The sequence below is a fragment of the Epinephelus fuscoguttatus genome, linkage group LG24 (assembly GCF_011397635.1).
Source record: "Epinephelus fuscoguttatus linkage group LG24, E.fuscoguttatus.final_Chr_v1".
In the NCBI taxonomy this organism is placed as follows: Eukaryota; Metazoa; Chordata; class Actinopteri; order Perciformes; family Serranidae; genus Epinephelus; species Epinephelus fuscoguttatus.
In genome coordinates this window covers 7,756,851-7,776,881 of record NC_064775.1, presented here as the reverse complement: position 1 = coordinate 7,776,881, position 20,031 = coordinate 7,756,851, and the positions used below count along the sequence as shown (strand labels likewise).

At 44.7% G+C, this 20,031-nt stretch overlaps 1 protein-coding gene across 1 annotated transcript in view; it reads left to right on the top strand.

The window, feature by feature from the left end:
- pard3ba (par-3 family cell polarity regulator beta a) overlaps positions 1-20,031 on the top strand; it is a 217,656-nt gene that overhangs the window by 86,811 nt on the left and 110,814 nt on the right. Inside the window, exons 12-16 of the mRNA XM_049570235.1 lie at positions 2,819-3,004; positions 6,159-6,320; positions 6,801-6,887; positions 15,464-15,587; positions 19,056-19,203. Coding sequence (XP_049426192.1) covers positions 2,819-3,004; positions 6,159-6,320; positions 6,801-6,887; positions 15,464-15,587; positions 19,056-19,203 — 707 coding nt within the window. The remainder of the gene's footprint in view (positions 1-2,818; positions 3,005-6,158; positions 6,321-6,800; positions 6,888-15,463; positions 15,588-19,055; positions 19,204-20,031) is intronic.

Here is a 20,031-nt window from a genome sequence, read left to right as displayed (position 1 = left end):
GATGAGAGTATTCATTATAGTCTGTGTACAGAATTATTTAAAGGGGAGCTACACCCACTTTTAAAGCGAACAACTCTGCCAAATCCTTGAACTAGAGTGCAGAAACTGAAATTTGTGGAGCTGCTCCAGGGACGATGATTTGGGAAGATGTTCAAGATGACATGGAGAGCACCCGGGGAAATGTTCTGGGTATATGGGTACACGTTGTGTTTCAGATTTGAGAACAAGTTTGAGACTTAGGCCCTGTTTACACCTGGCATTAGCATGTGTCCCAGGTGATCGGATTACAAGTGGACAGCTCTAAGTACAGATGTGAAAGCACTCCGTGTGTCCTCAATGTTTCTTGAGATCCAGCGCCCTTGCTTATCCAACTCCCCGCTGTATATTAACGTTCTATTGCTGCTACACAAGTTAGACTCGGAGCTAACGAACCGTCCCCAGAGCCAGAGTCACTTTAGCATCTGACAAGTTAGCACGAGCGAACGCAGCAGCAGCTGTTAAACAATTCCATCGAACCCGCTAACAACTATCAGGTAACGTTAGCCGCATGATGCTAACAGCTAGCTGTGTTACACTCCAGTAGTAGTCTCCTACTGCTGGGGGAGCAGAGAGAGGGGCGAAGGGTGCGCTTGTCTCATGATAAACAGACAGAAAGAGCCGGAACATGTGAATAACATTTTGCCCATTTTAAACAGTAAAGAAACCGAACAGTGCATTTGGTCTTTGCAAAAGAAAATGATGTACATGTTCATTTGCATACTGAGCAGGAAGAGAGATCTGATCACAAGTGGTCGGTAGAGACGCCTGTGGAGATGGATTCTAATGCCAGGTACGAACAGACAGACCAGGGTACCCACACAGTCATTCATTTGTGGCGGCCCGCCATGATTAAAACAGCGCCAGCGCCAGAACGGCAGATGCAGTGCAAGCAAAACTTGACTGTTCATTGTGCTTCCATCGATGTGATCTGATCAGCTCTGGTGGGATCGAATGATCAATTATCCACCCCGTGAGTCAAACTCCAAACTGCTGCTGTGGAAATATAAAGGAGCTCATGAAGAGTTCCACCTCCGCTGCATTCACGGACTTGACGCAGACTGATACACAGGAGAGAGTAGCTCATGCTCACATTTATTGATTGACCTCTAGGCCATGGAAATAACATATTAGAATTCTGATATCGGTGGTGTTTCCCTTAAATTTTAACAGTGTGCGCTGCTAAAACTTGAAGCATTGTAAGTGTTTTCTAAGGTACTGACAAACTGTCACCTTGTATGTAATATCTGCGGGCTCTAATTAGCAGGGACTGAGCTGTCGTCTAGTTTAACTCCAGAGTGAAAGCAGGGACTTGGATCAGTGTGCTACAGTACCTTCCCTCACTCCGACACAGACGACCTTCCAGGTTTAGCTCCTTTCCCGTTACCAGGCTGTGAGCTCTGACTCACACTTTGGAGCCGAGCACCCCTCCTGGCCCGCGGGCTTTAACAGGCTGTTGTTTTAATTAAGCACCTAGACGTAGCAGCGCCGAGCAGTGCTGACAGAGAGACATGTGAGGGCTGGAGGATCTTAGCGAGGCTGAGAGCCTGTGAATTTTCCCAACATATTAAACTGGAGGACAAATTTGACTCCCACATCCTTCGACATTGTGCGGCGATGGCGGAGGAAATGCGAACATGGATTTCTGATTCAGTCGCAGGCGAGGTGCCTGATGATGTAAGGCTCCTGCAATCCTGGTGTGGGGACTCAGATCTTTAAAGCTGTGACGACTGGTATGGCTGCTGTAACGTATACGCATATTCCCTATCTTGCTTTTTGACTTTTTCAGTGTCTGTTGTTTTTATCGTAGCTGCTGATCTGAATGAACCAGAGTAGAGCGGGCGCACACACACACTCGTAACCTTACATCCGTAAAGAAAAATAAGGCTCGGGAGTGGAGTGGTGCCGAGGCGCCTCCCCTCCTCAGGCCCTCTCTCCCCTGGGCGACTGAACCTGGCATCTCTCTCGTGCTCTCCATTTTACCACCCTCTAATGACAGACATTTTCCTTTTCTCTTTTGTTTCCTTTTGTCTCACTCTCCCCCACGTTCCATCCCCGCGCCGCCACCACGGTCATTTTCCTCACATTAAATGGCAGCGGGTGAGTGGGTGAGAGATGTACAGGGACCTGTAGAAAGTAGAGATGGAGCAGGAGTCTGGGGAGGAGCAATTGAGAGGAGAGATGTACAGTCAGATTGAGAGATTAGGATGAAATGTAAAGAGTGAAGAGGGGGAGTGTGGATAAGAGAAGCGGGTATACCTCAGGGAAGGGTTATTACTTTTAAATGCTCCTCTGCGCCCCCGTCCTCGTCCCTCTGCTTCTCTTCCTCCCCCCGTCCTCCCCCACTGTGCTCCAGGAGGAGGTATGAAAAGGTTATTATGTTTCCTTTAGAAATGGCTCGCTCTCCGTCTGCGCCTTTCATCTCCAAATGGAATAACCTCTCTACTGTAGCTTTCTTCTTTTTCTCACTACACCTTCATCTCTCTTTCCAGTACACAACACCTGCTCCTCTCTTCCTTTCTTTTTACCTCTCTGTTTTCTTCCCCGCAGCCCTCTTCTATCTTTAATCCATTTCACTCCTCTTTCCCTCTCACTCCTTTCGGTGTTGAGTATAATCAGCGTGGTGTAGGAGCAGGCATTATCAGTCAGAGCGTTAGATATGGTGCTCCTACCTCAATCGTCAGTGATCATACACAGCACTTATTATGTAAAGAAGTGTGTATGGATGGGCTCTTCCTGTCTAAAGTGGACGCTGCTGAAAAAGTCTTCTTGTGTCTTTCAGAAAGGCGAAGAGGACGGCAGCCTGGTGATGGAGGACGGCAGGGAGCAGCTCATGTACGAGATCCCCCTCAATGAATCGGGCTCGGCAGGCCTCGGGGTCAGCCTGAAGGGCAACAAGTCCAGAGAGACCGGAGAGGACTTGGGCATCTTCATCAAGTCCATCATCCATGGAGGGGCTGCTTATAAGGTAGAGAGGAGCTTTATGTCTGCGCTCGGTGCCACAAGGCCTTGAGCAGCCATTTTTGGAGCCCTTTCCAGTGTCTGACAAACCATTGATCTACTGGCCCAACAGCCATGACGCCACACAGTCTCTGTTTTCCATGTTATCAAAAGGAAGTGTTGAGTTAAAAATAAACAGGCCTGTTTATCTTTTCATCTCTGCGACACATTCAGCAGATACAGACACCGAAACTGTCGTGAAAGGTGATATGTTGCTGTGAAGATAATGGGGTAGAAGCGCTACCGAGTCTTGGTGGGGATCACACACAGGTGTTCACAGAGTGTTTCACTGTCTTTGCTGAGAATCACAGGCATCACGTGTAGAAAATAGGCGACACGCCGGCCGAATCTCTAGGTGATCCGCAGCAGAGCCTTGCTGCTCACCTTGGCTGTGTGTGAAAACAACACTGACATTTCTTTCAAGTATTGGTGAAAGCAGCAGTGCTCCGTCTCTGTAACAGGCTAGCGGGCTAAGAGCTCATCCCACAATGCATTTGGCCAACCCTATGCAATGTCTTTGTGCTGGAAACATGACCCGGTTACTCAAGATAATCGACACACCTTGTTGTGAGCTGTTTCATGTAGGAACTATTTCAGGGGCAGATGTTAACGTTAATGTCCTCCTCCTAGGCCAATGTTAGCAAAGTCATTGGTGCTAGGTGAGCTAGCAGTAGATGCACTCGTCCTTCTGTGTGGTGATACTGTTGGAAGGTAGAAAGAAAATAGTCCCTGCAGAACCCGTCTGGTGCGTTAAAGAGCTCCTTAAAAATACATCAAACATGAGAAATGAGAAGCATTGCAGAAACTCCCCTCGTCTTTATGATCTCATTGTCTGTTGTGTCCTCTCATCTTCTCTTCCTTTGCACTCGTCACCGCTCCATCTCATTTCCTGTCTTTCTCCGAGGCCTTGACCTTTGACTCTCATCGACCTCAAGTGGCCTCGACACATCAGCACTGCAGCTGCCTTATCTGTATCACTCACTTCAAGTTGTGAGTGCATCTGGAAAAAAAACCAACAAAAAAAAAAAACATCCCGTTTCAGCACTTTGGAGATTCCTCTACTTGGCCTCAATATCAGCGCCCCCACCCCCTCTTCCAAAACTCCTTGTGCCCCCTTGCTGCCGCTCCCAGATCAGCGCTGCACGATGAGGAGGCACAGAGACGAGTGTGGCGTTGCAGATAAACGGCTGGTCTGGGATCAGGGCGGCCAGACAGCGGCTCCCCGAAGTGCCTTCAGAAGTAGTTTTCCGACAGCTGCCGATGCGGATAGCGCTCCGACAGAACAGCCTAGTAAGATCTCCGGCCGGCTGCAAAACAGGTTTCTGGGACAAGATACCACATAAGAGGAAGAAAGACACGCAGGAAGAGAGACAGACAGTAGCAAGGGAGGGAGGGAACCCATTGAAAGAAGACAGCGGGTGAACGACTGAGGGAAGGGAGGGAATCTAAGAGGGGAGAAATGAGCGGTATCAAACAATAGAGAGACGGAAAGGAGGCGGAATAAGAGGAGAAAAGGGAAAATTGAAAAGTGGAGACACTCAGCAGGAACACAATACATGAGGGTGTGTGTGTCTGTGTGAGTGTCTCCTCCTCGATGTTGATGCATGCTAATGAAAAGCAGCTAAGGGGCCTGATGAGACTTTGCAGAGCCGGGCCGGTACAGAGGAGAGAAGCCGGGTCGTCCCCTGAGTCGCACACACAGACACAATCACACAGCAGGCCAAAAAAAAAAAAGGGAGGAGACGTGGAAGAGTCATGGAGAGATCTAACCTATTTCCATTAAAGAGTTTTGGCTGCTGTCAGGGCCGGGGGCCTCAATTATATCACAAAAACGCTCTTTGACTTTATCCCTGATCCTGTCATGCGATCATATCAAAGCGTATGCTAAAGAAAACAAATTAAAATTACATGTAGCGTGCTGCTGCTGCTGCTTACCCAAAGAGTGGAGATATTAATGGGTAATATCACACGCCGATTTTGGCATAAATTTTTGATGACGTCCTCAGATTTTGAGCGAGGAATGTGCGCAAGCATGTGTGTTTGAGGTCAGCCCCAACGGTGCCCTGTTAATGAGATGGGGTCAAAGGGCAGGGCTGACCCTAACGGACCAATCAGGACTCCACACACTCAAAGAGAATCGTCAGTGTGTGTCAGGGTGTCCTAATCTTTATTGTCCTTTTTTTTAAAAATATTACCCTCTGCACTGCTTCCCTCATTTGATCCCACCCCCTCACCCTCCCTTGCTCACTTGTCCGCTCTCCCTCCCTCCTTCCCTCCAGGGTACTATTCTGTGTTGCCTCTCTATGAGAGGCTGCTATTTAAAACACTTAGAAGTGATTTAGTGCCCACGGAGGCTATTCCATTAGCTGCTCTATGTATTTATCATGGCTCTCCCGCTCTCAGTAGATTGCTAACTCTACAATTTTCTTGCCTTTCACCTCCCTCCATTTTCTACTCCACTCTCTCTCTCTCTCTCTCTCTCTCTCTCTCACACAGACACACACACATTTCACACCTCTCCCAGTTTCTCTTCTCCTCACTAAAAACTTTATTGGTGACCAGTCATGTGTGTCTTATTTTATTCTCGCGCTCAGTGCTTCTCTCTTTTCCCCCGCCCTAGCATTTTCATATCATCTATTTTTTATGAGACATTAGCACAAGTGACATTAGTAAATAGTTCAGAATAAAAAAAGGTTATTTAAAATGCCTCTATTTCCTGTGCAACTGCTTTAGATAGAATGAAAAACACAGAGACGGCGCTATATGGGTCGCAAAGAAGTCCCTGCTTTACACCGCCTTTGCATTTTAGCACTGAACCAAACAACAGTGGCATCATTCCACCCTAGTGTGTGATTTTAGACAGCAAGTCAGAATCAAAAGAGGCGTGACAGGAGCATAACGCGGCAATAACACTCACTTCCTGTCTCTGTTATATGGCGGCTGATCCTATGGCATGCTACGAGAGCAAGGAGCTCCTGCACCTCATTGTTTTCCCAATTCGCAGACATTTTTGGCCTCTGTTCTTCTTCTTTGAGTTAGCTGCTAACTGCCACCAGCTACTTTCTACTAATGAGGCTAGCAGAGCTGAAATGCCGATAACTCCTCTGTGTGTCTCCCAACAGGACGGCCGGTTGAGCGTCAATGACCAGATGATAGCAGTAAACGGCGAGTCGCTGCTCGGACGCTCCAACCACACCGCCATGGAGACGCTGAGACGCTCCATGTCATCGGAGGGGAACGCCAGGGGCACCATCCAGCTGGTGGTGCTGCGAGCACCCAAACAGGTACGGTGTTGTCCCAGTTTGAACCCAGACGGATTGGAAACCAGACTTGTGCGTTAATAGAAGAGAATGACAGTTTGAGGTCATGAAAGTGCGGAAGCTTGATTGTGAAAAGCTTCGATCTAAATTTAAAACCTATACATGTTGTTGCATGTCCTTATAACCACAGCCTGTATTCCTGACATTCACTTCCTGTCAGTTTGCTCCTTTTGAATCATTGGTGGATGTGGGGCAGCTTGTTAAATTTTTCTCGCAGAGTTTGGTCGGATGAATTTGGTTCCATGAAACATTTAGGAATCCTTATACATTATGAAATGCTCCGCACAGCCTGATCTGCTCAAAGACGATTCATAAGTAGCTACCAGACGTTTGACAGCAGAATCAATGACACGTATCGTCCACATTAGGAGATGCTCTACTGTACATATAAGCAGCAGCTGACCTAAATGAGTTTCGGGAATATAAATTTTCTTTCTCCCACAGATGAGCAGTGCCAACCCCACAGCAAACACGGCCACAAATGGGTCCGCCACCCATCAGCCCAGCAGCCACGCCGGCTACAGCAATCAGGTACGAGCGAGTGATGCCTGCAACCGGCAGCAGCCGCCTCCACCGCAACGCTCCTCCTCCCTCCTCCCCACGCTGAGGAGGAGAGCATCCGAGCCGCTGCCGCACAGCCACAGGCAGCGTTACACACAGAGGCCAGGGGAGACGCACACCAGATACACCTATGGTTGTAATCAGAGGGAGAGGCGTAGTGGGTACACGTTCGGCTTCACACAAAGAGACGTTGAGTACGTTGATGGTGAGCGGGGGTATGCGCAGAAAGACGTGTACACACCTGCTACAAGGTACCAGTTTGGGTTTGTCCCGCACAGCCACACACTGAGCAGCTTCAACAGACCAGCTGAGTACGGATACACACATAGCAGAACGATCGCAGACATGCAGGGCTCCGCCGCGCCTGATAACACACACGGCCACAAATCCAGGCACGCACGCAGCCGCACACTGGACACCATTCACAGGCAGGACGGCCCTCAGAGTAACAGCTACACGGAGAACATCAGAGCGATGGCGGGGCAGATGTACGGCGACCCGCCGCCCTCGCACAGCAGGATCCCCACCAACAGAAACACACCTCGATACCTCGACGCACACTCGCATAACTACGCACATAACCGGGCTCTCACCAGACCGCACCACCTCTAGCCACTTCCTCCTCCTCTGCACCAAATCCTCCATGTGTAAATACAGTAAATTTTTAGTGATCGATGGTGTGGATGCATATTAATCTCGCTGAGAGCTTTCCGCTTTTGCCAATTCCTCTAACTGTCACAGCATTAACTTTTAGCTTTAAAATATTACCCATAAACTCAGTTCCTCACCGTGTACGGCCTCCTTTCTGTCACATTGGTTTTAGCCCTTTAAAATTTATTTTCTCACAGTTTCTCTCGCACTGTAAAGGCTTAATCTGCTCCTTCCTTTTTTGTCTCTTTGTATAAAGTTTTATTAACTTTTCTCTTTTTAATTTCCATTTGTTTTAAGGGAATGTACTCCTGCTTTTCTGTCTCGCCTGCCTGTTTCTCCTCTGTTGAATAAAGCCAATCTGAAGCCTCCTGCATGCCTGTCTGTTTGTTTCACTGGCTGCCTTCTCCTTTGCACCACCTGACTTTTGGGTTCCTGCTCCCTCCGTTTTCGCCTCTTTCTTTTCTGCCTTTCCTCTCTCCTCCACGCAGATGTTAACAACTTAGAATTAACACCAAGATACATCACGTGATTTATTCTTTCATCTTAACACACCGAAATTGTAAAGTGACACTCACACCACGAGTCACACATTCACAGCCATATATATAATGAACATATTTCAGGAATGCCTCATAAAAAGTGGAGAATCGGTGCCCATGAATGCTCCCAGCTGTGAACACGCTCCCTCTCAGATGCGATAAATGTGTTAAAAATCAGCCTGAATGGAACGTGTTAACCTTTTGCTTATTTTTACCGCTTTCTCCTTTCTGCGTTTGTCTTAATGTTTCCTAAAAAAAAATGTCTTCACTTTGCCGTGTCAGTTTCTTTAATCCCTGGTGGGAAACACGCGAGAAACATTAGAGTCAATCAACACTAAGTAGTGTTCGACTAGTGCTTGCAAAGCAGCACAAATGGAGGACTGATGAAGACATCAAGAACGACAGACGGTGGAAAAATAGCTGTTTCTTAGTTACGTCTGTCTATTCAGCACCACGCTGACCCGTGACTGATCATTTTAAAAGCTTATAGAGATGCTCCGCAGCAGTCAAAGCAGATGCGTGGTGATAATGTGTGTAAGAGAGGGAGGGTTGACTGGCGTTGACCTGCCTATTGTGGCGTTTCCATCTCATCTACACCACACTCCTATCAGTGTGTGTGTGTGTGTGTGTGTGTTAGTTATCCAAGCCTGCAGATAAATGCTATCAAATCCAGTTCAAAGTTCAGTATATATCTGAATAGTCTCATCACAGCCAGTCTGGTGGCACCGTGGGGCAGTGCGATAAAGCAGCAAATCTCCCAGAGGCCCTCAGCGTCGCTCGTCTCTCTCACTGTCTCTGTCTGGAGCTTGCTTTCCTTTGGGGATGACCTTAAATCCTAATCACGATAACACTACCATGATTATGTACCAATTATTTGGGATTCTGACTGTTTATTGACCATGGTGATGTGAGTAAATTCAGGTTGGTAAGAGACCTGGTGAGCATGTTGATGTTCATTGAGCTCAGAGTAGCTTTAAAATGTCAGGTGATGACTTTAGACTTGACAAGATCAAAAATAACTTGCACCCGGACTTGGACTTCAGTGACTTGCAACTTCACTTGGACTTGAACCTTCTGACTTGACAACACTTGATCCATTCACCCAAGCCATTTTGGGAGGAGAAGTCAGACTTTTTTCCAATCTGAAATGAGTTTAAATACAACAACACAGGACAGAAACACACAAAGTGTATTCTGTTATAGCAGGCTCCTGGTTATTAGTGCTATATACGATGACAGTGCAGTGTTAGCACCACATTTTTTATGATTAAGTTCGGTTATGCTTTTTTTAAGACAATCTGGAGAGAGAACTTTTTGGCCTTTATTGACAGGAAAGGTGGGAGGGAGAGGAGGGATGACTTGTAGCAACTAGGGATGTTCCTGGCGACTAAACGAAAATTTTAATCAAGACTAGTTGACTAGTCTAAAAACGGGAAACACTTTTAGCAAATTTTTTTTTAGCACAATTTATTAAATATTTGAAAAATTGTCCCAAAAAATATTGTGTGCATTAAGAGCCCTTTCAGTCCCTCCAGAAAATCATCATCTTGCGATCGCAATAATTAACGCAAATTCAATGAAAGTCTGCAATATTTGTGGAGGCTTGCAATTTTTCAAAAGTCCCACGATTTTTCCCCTTTTTTCCCGCATTTTCCGGCCGACCGGAAGTCATCTGAAACTTCATCAGATGCATCATCAAATGCGCAATGGCATTGCAGTATGGGGAAACGCTCTGTGCTGACATAAGAATTTGCACTGTTTAAATGCACACAATATGTGTTGAATGTATTAAATGTTATGGAGTCCATGTTTTGAGACTAATTAAATAAAACTGAAGAAGAGAACTACAAAAAACATTTGCAGCTATTTTAGTAATATTCGGTATGATTATTATAGCAAGTGATTACATGTCTTATTTTTGGAGGTAGTATTTCAAAATAAAATCACTTTTTTTCCCCTCCTTTTGTCATTTGCCGCAATTTCCCACAAAAAAAAAAAAAAAAAAGCAATTTTCATCACAATTTTTGACAAAATTGGCCACAAATTCAAGGTTTTTTTTTTGCCGCGAGATCCTGGAGGGACTGTTTAATCACAATGTTCAACAACCATGTCAGATTTTAAATGGCAGTATGAATGTGAACATGACGGCAACTCAGTCAAAACTAAAGTTAACCACTAAAATACCATCTAAGATAAATAAACTGCCTCTGAAATGTGGGGCACATTGAACCTTGGAGATGATACGACAGAAATTTTATGACAGAACATTTGTGACTAATATTTATGGTGCCGACTAGCGAGGGGGCGGACGTTTAATCATTTAGACGACTAATTGGGGCTAGACATGCACCAATCCAGGTTTTTTCAGTTTCTGATGCTGTGGCTTTGAGTATCAGCCGATACCCGATACCGACCCGATACCATGGTTGGCCTAAAAAGCTATATACCTTTACATGTAGAACAGCAAAGACTAGAGGCATCAGGCACTGATGACTCCACAGTTCTTTCCTGAGATAAAATGAAACAAGATGAAACAGATTAACGCAGTGATGAACTATTTATTTTTAGCAGTTGAAATAGTGTGAAATACCTCCACACAGCAGATTCTCTCCTTCGCTCCATGATGTATGACGTAGCTCGCATCACAATAGATTTAAAGGGAAAGGATCGTCTCAGGTATAGGTTGCATTTTCCGATACCCGATCCATCTGTTTTGATGATACTGGGGCCAATATTTGATCCAGATATCGGATCAGTGCATCCCTAATCGCGGCCATCCCTAGTAGCAAAGGGCCATGGGTAGGAATCGAACTCAGGCCACTGCAAAGAACTAAGCCTATGTGGGGCACACGGTGTACCAGGTGAGCTAGAGGTCGCCCCAGTTTTGTAACTTTAAGAGATTACTACTCTGTTGTTAAAATGACATTACGTTTCATGAGGCGTGCCTTATGACTTGTTCAGGACTTGAAACTTAAAGGTAAGGACTGGGGACTTGACTCGAGCCCGACTTGGCATCTGTTTTTGTATTTATATCTGGAAAGAGATCAACATCTGGCCATTATTAGCAAACACTAAAGACTACGAGCAGCTCGTCCATATCAACCAGTTCTTTGAAAGAATGATTTGTATTTTTTTCTGACTGATTTTATTTTATTTTCACAGGCGAGAAACTTTTTATTTTGCTTCCACTTGTGTGATGGAAAGCCGTGTTTTATTCCTGGCAAACATTTTCATAGACTTCACTGGAAATTAGACGACAGAAGCTTGTGTCTTTTTGTTTTCTTCTTCTCTCACAGTCACGCTGGAAGATTTTCGACTGCCACAATACCATCTCTAATGAAACATATATTTCTGTAGCACCTTTCGTTAAGATTAGTGCAGCTCAAAGCACCTTAAATAAAATTATATTAGAAATAGATATTGTTCTCTCTCTTTTGCTCTCCATCCCGAGGCGAGTGATCCGTAGGTGGGGTGGGTGACACAGCAGGGTGAGGCAGGGCTAAGCCTCTCAGAACCTATTGTATGCAGCTGTAGGTTGACGCTGGCTGGATAAATGAAGCCCCCCCTCCTCCTGTTTACTTATTGTTGTGGGATTAAGATATCTGACTGCCTGTCTGCCTGGCTGCTTCAAAAGCCTCCGGCGACTCGACAGTTTGTGGAGACGGATGGAAAGATGGATATGATTTATGTTCATGGGCACATGCGTAAGAGCTGTCAGTGTGTGCAAATGCATAATACGCACATATATGAGCTCAAAGTGATTGACAGACTTGATGTGGTAACATATTAACATGTATGGTGGGTACTAATGATACCCCAGGGACTCCATGACATTGTGCACACGCCCCACCCAAAGCTTTGATACCACGAACACCTTTTATTATTCTAAGGGTTATTTTTTGTCTTAAATAAGTGTATGTGTGTGTGTGACAGCTGTAGCTCCCGTCTCTTTGACCAGAAAAAGGCGTCTTTCATCCTCCACCAGCGCAGATTCCCACCAGCACTTCAAGTCCCTATCTCCATCTGTGGGGTGGGGGTGGAGGGGGGCCTTTGTAGTGCTGGGCTGTTCGATAACATGCCTGTCAGTTTTCTCCGGATTGTCTTAATTACTGTTTTTCCATTTGTGCACATGACGAAAGTCACCGTTTTTTTGCAGTTTTATATATCGTTGAAGTCGGTTTTCAAAAGGACTGCCAAAGGTGATCAATATATATATATATATATATCTATTTATACATATATATTTATTTTATTCTTGTAGTTCATGTTCCACAACAAGATATTTTCCTCTTTCCTGATGAAAGATTTCAAGTAAAACAGTTGCTGCTAATGTAAAGGTAGAGGTCACATTCTTACCTGATCCAACAGCTTAATGAGTAACTTCAGTATTTTCCAACCTGCACGCTGTCTCCACATGTTCTTGTGTCTCAGTGACTGATTGAGAAAAACAGTTTCTGAACTTGCTCCAACACTGAGTGGGAGTTCTGCTGCCAGCAGCCGTGAAACACCGTCAATATCAGTGCACTAAAAGTGCTTGTTTTAACCACTGACAGGCTCAGATTGTTACTCTGAGTGTCTGACAGCATTATGGACAGGATCCCCACCTTTTTCTTAAGAGTAAGGCCTCATTTACACCGTAAGCAATGCGTTTGCATACCGCTCACGAACGGTCGCTGTTTACTCGCGTTTTAATCATGTTAACAGGTTAGAGCATTCACACCGCATCCGTTCTACGTGCTGCTCGAGTCGTGCTGCTTTCGCGAGCAAGCTCGAAAATAGAAGAGACACTGATTTTTTTTTGCGCAAGTCGCGGGGAAATGGTCGCTGTATCCAACAAAAAATTGACATCTACGGTGGCCGAGGGAGGTCACAACACATGCAAACTCATGTTTAATAGTAATGCAAAGCAGACAACGACTACTTACCCATTTGTAGTGCTAAATATTAATTCTCAACGTGTTGGAATAATCACTGGCACGTGAACCTGCCCAACCTGGGCTTTGGGTCCAAACTCACTTCTTCTTTGGGGTTTAGTGGAGATTTGCAAACACAGTGCACTACTGCCACCAACTGTTCAGGTGTGGTTTGTATTTTGACAGGACGGCAGCGGCTTGTGGACCGCTTCTCGAACGCATTGCTTGCGGTGTCAATGAGGCCTAAGATCCTTTTTTTTTTTTTTACCTAAAAAAAAAAAAAAAAAAAGAGTTGGAAATGTCATGGCCATCGCCATCGTCACCAGACTCCATTTCAATAAACAGCATTTTAAGTGTGTATAAAACCAGCATATCTTCACATCTAACTGGCTGAACTAAGGGTTTATTTCAACCAATCCAGAGGTGGTGATTGTTGGAGCAGCAGAAAGACGAACCAAGACGTTTGTGAGTTTTATTTTCTTTTTGTGGACTTTGAACGACCTATGTTTTATGATGCTAAAATTGCTGTTTATTTAACTCTCTGGAGTCCACGGACGTGCCGGTGCATCCATATCACATGACTGATTTAAGGTGCCGTAGCAGCAAGACGCAGCCTCGTCAAGTCTCTGTTTCAACTTGTGTCGAAAGTGCAAACTTCAGACTATATACCAGTTTTAAATTGTGTAGGCTGAGTAAAACCAGACTTATGGTAAATAATTTACACCATTTCCTGAATGTTGTCGTCAGGTTTGCTGTGCGTTTGGTGCAAGAAGAAACTGTAAAAATGGGCTATTCTAACGAAAGTAGGGCTGCAACTAACGATTATTTTCATTGTCGACTAATCTGTGGATTATTTCTTTGATTAGTCGACTAATCATTTTATCAAAAAATGTGTTAAAACGTTGAAAAATGTCGGTCTGTCTCTCCCAAACCCCAAAATTACATCATCTAATGTCTTGTTTCGTACTCACGCCAAAGGGTTTTAGTTCACCGTCATGGGAGAGTGTGTAAAGCTGCCAATATTTGAACGTAAGAAGCTGCAATAAGAGTATTTTGGGTTACTTTTATAGTACTTTTCTATGAAAAATGACTCAAACTGATTAGTCGACTACTAAAATAGTCACAGATTATTTTAAGAGTCGATTAGTCATGAATTAGTCAGCTAGAGTGCTCGCAAACTGAAAGTGCTTTCGTATTGGTGGTGTTTTGCGTGATTTTAGGTCCAATGTGTTAATGCAGTATGTCAAAATGAAAAAATTACTAGAAAGTGACATAGGGGAAGTTCTGCTGAAAAAAAAATGACACCAAAGAAGGCAAGTTGAACAGTTTTTAAGGTGAAATTTGAAGGTGCAATCAAAAGTAGTCGAAAACGGCCTTGACCACAAAGGGTTAAATAGACTCTGCTGGGTTTGGTGATGCCGATTTTGGGGCTGGTCCTGGTTAAATAAAACGGTCTGTCTCTGTAGGGATCCTTTCATTTTTAGAGTAATAATCTGATGTTAAAAAAAAAGCACTTTAATTGGACTTCAGTTGATGGTGCCAGTTGCCCCAAGTACTTACATTGCAGCCTGCAGCTGGTTGCAGTGCTCTCTGTCAGTACTGGAGCAGTTTCAAAAATTGTTGTTCCCATTTAGTCACTTTAGTCACTTAGACACAGAAACATGGGAAAATAGAGCCATGTTGAAAACCACTGAAGCTACCCTTTAAGTCAGACACAGCAACAAAATAGTGCTGTATGTCTAACTTGTGAGAGCATCCTCCTGCTGCCATTAAGCACAGCAACATCTTTCTTTATCTGCATAGATGACAAATTTCTTTCCCAATTATGATCGACTTGACTCCTTTGTGATATTTTGTTCGTCACCCACGCTACACGTCTCCTCCAAGCCCTCTGAGGATTGTTCTAAATCTGCTCCTGTTTCCTCAAAGCTTTGTTCCCGCGTCGCCATCTGAGGTGAATCATAATTGATCGGTTGCAAGATGTGACTACGACGAAATTAATGTAAAATCCTGCTTTTTTTTTCACAGAGTGTATGTTGGACTTAAATGTAATTACTGTATTCCCAAGAAAACTGCTAGATACAGGATAAGCGGGAACACAAGATGGACCAGGGAACACAGGTGTGACAGGGACCAGATTTTAAGAACATGTCAAATAAAAATAGGATTGGATTATGGCAGATTTTTGGCTCGCTCGCTGTTATTTGTGTGCCAGAATACAGTATGTACTCTGCATACACCAGCAGTGGACAACACTGGCTGATAAGCAACACACAGAAGGAATAAAAAAAGACATTAATCCTGCTGGGTAATAAAAGACTTTAATCTTCTGATGTGTGAGGCAACATCATCAATTTTTCATGATTTTTGGCTTGGATGTGGCACATATTTTTGCATACGAGCCCTCAAAAACCATCATCTCTCTTCATCTCTTTGTTGACAGGAGCCACGGGGCCACGGTGCATACCAGGGGCCCTCAGGACCCCCCAGACCCACGGAGCCCACCATGAATGGAAGTCACGCTCCGATGACGAGCAACAACTACGCGTACAGCCACTCTGGAAGTGGTGAGCGTGCAGCCAAACACTCGACAAATCACACAGCGTGCAATATTTGTCCATTTGAACTGTCAGATAGTCAACATTAGGCTGTGAGTGTTTGTGTACTCCCGTTATCTGCCACTGAGTGTGTACACACAGTATGTTTGTCAGCCTATGTGTGTGCGTGCTCGCATCCATGTGTGTTTGCCATAGCTGCACAGCATGACACCCACCCAGGGCTCCTGACATTGTTGTGTGTCGCAGCCACCCTGAGCATCTTTATAGCAGCACACTACAGAATTGTCGCATCTTCTCCCAGCTCTGTCTTTATATCTCTCTTCACTCTCGCCCCTGCATATTTATAGCGGGAGAAAAGGAAGTCATTAACTATGTTTTTTCCGAACGCGACGCTTGCTTTTCATGTGCTAAAGATCTGACCTTGGAATCATTACGCTGATGAAACAGCTTCTAAGTGGGCCGGATTTGCATACAGGGTATTGTGCGGCAAGCGTGCTGCGGTGTAAAAAAAAAGAAAAGAAAAGACTAACAAACTGTTTTAAATTCATTCTTTATCTCTTCCCCTTGTCTCCCCCTCTCACCCCCTGGGATGCAGGGAGCTGGAGATGCTTTTCTCTGTCAGCTCTCCATCAGACTGCAGCGGCGGTACAGTTACAGTCATTTTGTGCGGGGGGAGGGATTCAACACAAAGGCGTTACAGTGAGGGAGTGATGTAGGGAAGGTAGAATGAGGCATCTACATGGAAATAAGTATTCTGTGTGTTTGTGTTTGTGCACGCTCTTAGAAATAAGGGTTCCAAAAGGGTTTTTCCTGAAGGGTAAAAGTTCTGCCTCTAAAGTGCGTTCCTCAAGGGTTCTTTGTAAGACTAAGAGTTCCTTTTAAGTACCTTTTTCATCCAAAGAAAGCGTTCTTCGCGAGACAAAGGGTTCCATTAAGAATCTGATTCATTCAAAGAACTCTTTTTGGTAGAAAAAGTTCTTCAGGGATTGTTGAAAGCATTGACAGCAACACCAACGGGAGCTATGTTTAAATGCCGGTAGAATCGCAGCCAAATAAGATAAAAGCAATAATTCCTTTTGCATATAAAACCGAACGAGTAACACTAACATATCACGCATTCATCGTGTCCCAGAGCGCTGTTTCCTTGCACTAATGGATTCGTAGAAATCCAGGAAAAGGCGCACACAACAAAAACATTATAATCCAGACCGCGGCTATTCATAGCACTTCCTACGTTGGAATAAGCGTCATCATCTGTTAAACTAAAATCATGATTAGTGGGAGAAATATCTAAGGGTAATGTTGGTGAAGATTCTCAGTCATCCAGGTCATGGTAATCGTACGTGCTAATCGTGGGCAACTGGAGTTGCTTGTGTTTTTTGAAGACGTTTCACCTCTCATCCAAGAAGCTTCTTCAGTTCTAAATGACTGGTACGAAGTTGCAGGCTATAAAGGGTAAGGGTAACGCAGTCAGTTGCGACTATTCGAGCCCCCCTGGGTGGGTTCCAGATGAAACCTTTGGAGTACAAAATTGTTCTTGGTAGGTCAACCTTGAGTGGGTTCTAGATAGCACCCTAAGGGCTCATTTATGCTCAACGTTAGATATGGATATGGAGATGGAGGTGAGGCGTCCGTATTTGTGCACGTTTTCTACAAACGAAACAGAGCAGTACCACTGGAGAATTTGGAGTGTAGTGTAGTTTAAGTATGATACGACTGTCGGAGATGACGAAGACGGAACGGAACGAATTGGTAGTAAAGTGAAATGATGAAAGGAATTCTCCGTCCACATATTAAGATGTGTTTAAAAGCGTTACTGACCACTGCCGTCTACAAGGCTGCCTTCGTATAAAGATCCAGTATAACTTTTGGCTCTGCCCTCTAGCGCCATCTATTGGCTGTATCAATGCTGTTATAAAGGATGCATGGAAATATGAGGGCAGAGAAGATTACAACCTTTGAAATGGACGTAAGGGGAGTATAAATGAGCCTTCAGAAGGTGGAAAGGTCCTGGATCGAACTCCTAGAGAGGTTTCTATGTGTTCTAAAAGGGTTCTCTGTAGAGTCTCTCATAGGGAGTTCTGGGTTGACCTCTTTCACACATCGTTCTAGGTATCGCCACAGATGTATAAAGAGAACTGTGTGTTGCGTTTGAGGCAGGGCCCTGTTCATTCCTGTTAAAGTTGCTCAGTGGCCAAAAAATTGTAACTTCTCAGGTGTGAAATAACCCGGGTCTGTTGGGAACAGCAAACTTTTGTATAGCCCTCCGCTAATTTGAAAGGGGTCAGCATGAAATGGCGTGGCTCTTTTAGGGCGCATTCACACCAGGATAGTCCGGGGACTCGGTTCGACTGTGCGGGAAATGCCAAAAAATTTCACACCTTCATTTGGTTTGGTTCCCTTTCACACTGCACTTTTTAAAGCGGACCAAACCGCCTGGACAACGTCACGCAGTTACAGCTGCTCGTTTGGGGGCGGTATTGCCCGAAACGACCACTGACCAGGAAGAAAAACAGCATGAGGAGCTCATTGATTGGCCAGGACTCACCAAAATGCACTGCGCTCTATGTCACACTCTCTCTTTGGTTAACTTCCTGTCTTTGGTTTGCTGGATAGTGCGTTTGCATTTCCTTCTGTAAGCGAACCGCACCAGGGTTCACTTCAGTTTTCACGTGAGTTTTCAGAGTTCGTATAAGCGTCCACACCACTCCAAATGACCCGAACTATCCGTGGAAGCAAACCAGGGTTCGCTGAATGCGTGAATGCGTTCTTAGACTTTTGAAATGATCGGATCAAATCCTGAAACAAGTCATTTGGGGAGGTTGTGACGTTTAAAAAAATGTTTCCATTGATGTACAAACGTCTCTTTCACAATGTAAGTCTATGGGAAAATGTTGTTTGGGCCCAATGGCATCACGTGACGGACCTGTAGGTTGGCTGCTATGAAACTTGGCTTCCAAGGGGCCTGGGTGTAACCCTTTATGCTGGGTTCTAGGTAGAGCCCTCTGAAAGACAAGCCAAAGAAAGCCATATGATTCCAGTCAGCACCTTTATTTTTGATAGTGCAGAGTTTATGCTTTCTAAATGCCTGACCTCACTCAGCTCTTTATTGATAGTATTGATCCTTAAATGAAGGACACACTGGTTCTCAATGTGTCTGACGTCTGCATTTGAATATCCCTCTGTGTGCTGCTGATTGATATAGAAAAAGAACACCTTTTAAAAAAACTGTACACACACTTTCATTAATTATTAAGCGTTAATTGCCTCAGGACTGACATTAAAGCAAATCTAGTTCAGTTAAAAACTAGAAGAAATAACCCAAAAAATATTCAGTGCGACTGAAAATGTGTTAAACCAACAAAAAAAATTGGCCCCTTCTCCAGATTCTTCTCTGATTCCACCCTGATAAACAAAACCAGTCTTTGTCCTTTTTTTTTTTTTTTTACCTGTTGTATTGTTGTCGTCTCTCCTCAGCTCCATATCCCGCTGTGACCGCCAACGGCAGCCACGGTCACTACGGCAACGGCAATGAGGTGTTTGAGGAAGGCTTCCCCCCGCCACCCTCCCCAGGCGCTGTGGAGGAAATGAATAGAGACTTGCCACTAACTCCCCTACGCCACAGGTACCCCCCACCCCAACACACACACACACACACTTAATCTCCGGTGCACTGCACCATCAGCACTCTATGAAACTACACACATGGAGTTATTATATTCTAATGGCACTCTTAATATGGGGCGCTGTGTTATGAGATAAAGAAGAACCATTACACTAAATATTACAAGGCTCATATGCATTATTTAGACCATACAGCCTAATTGCAATAGCCTATTTGCATTATGCATAAGTAATTATGTTGATAGCATAATAGAGTAAATTCTGTAGGAGTCTGAAGGCTTAAAAAGAGTGATGATATTTGTGCCGCACAGCCTGCTGCCACACTGACAACAGCAGCTCTCTGAAATCCCATAAATGTAAGGGTGTCATGTGTTTTGCAACGTTCTGCCAACAGTCTTCTGAATGAGTATGTTTGAGAATCTGTGTGTGTGTACAGTATCTCATGCGGTCAGAGTCGGAGTCTGGCATCAATAGACTTGTTTCCCTGTAAGTTTAATAGAGACAGTGCGTGCTATTGTTTCGCTGAATCGTGCCATCTGGCGTAGAGGAAATTGAATGATCTGTTGTGTGTGTGTGTGTGTGTGTGTGTGTGTGGATTTTAAATATCATTCACTCCTTCTTGTTCAGGTGATGTAACTAACAAGTCACTGAAAGACTTTTGTGCTCCTCACCATGACGCAAGTTTGGCAGAGCCAGGCTTTTTGTCTCAGCTGGCGTGACAAACTGTAAAACCTCAACCAGAGACAACGTGCTCTGTTAACTCCTTCTTCTTCACTGTGCGTCCATATAAAACAAGTCAAATGACCCGTACAGTGCGTCATTCGACTTG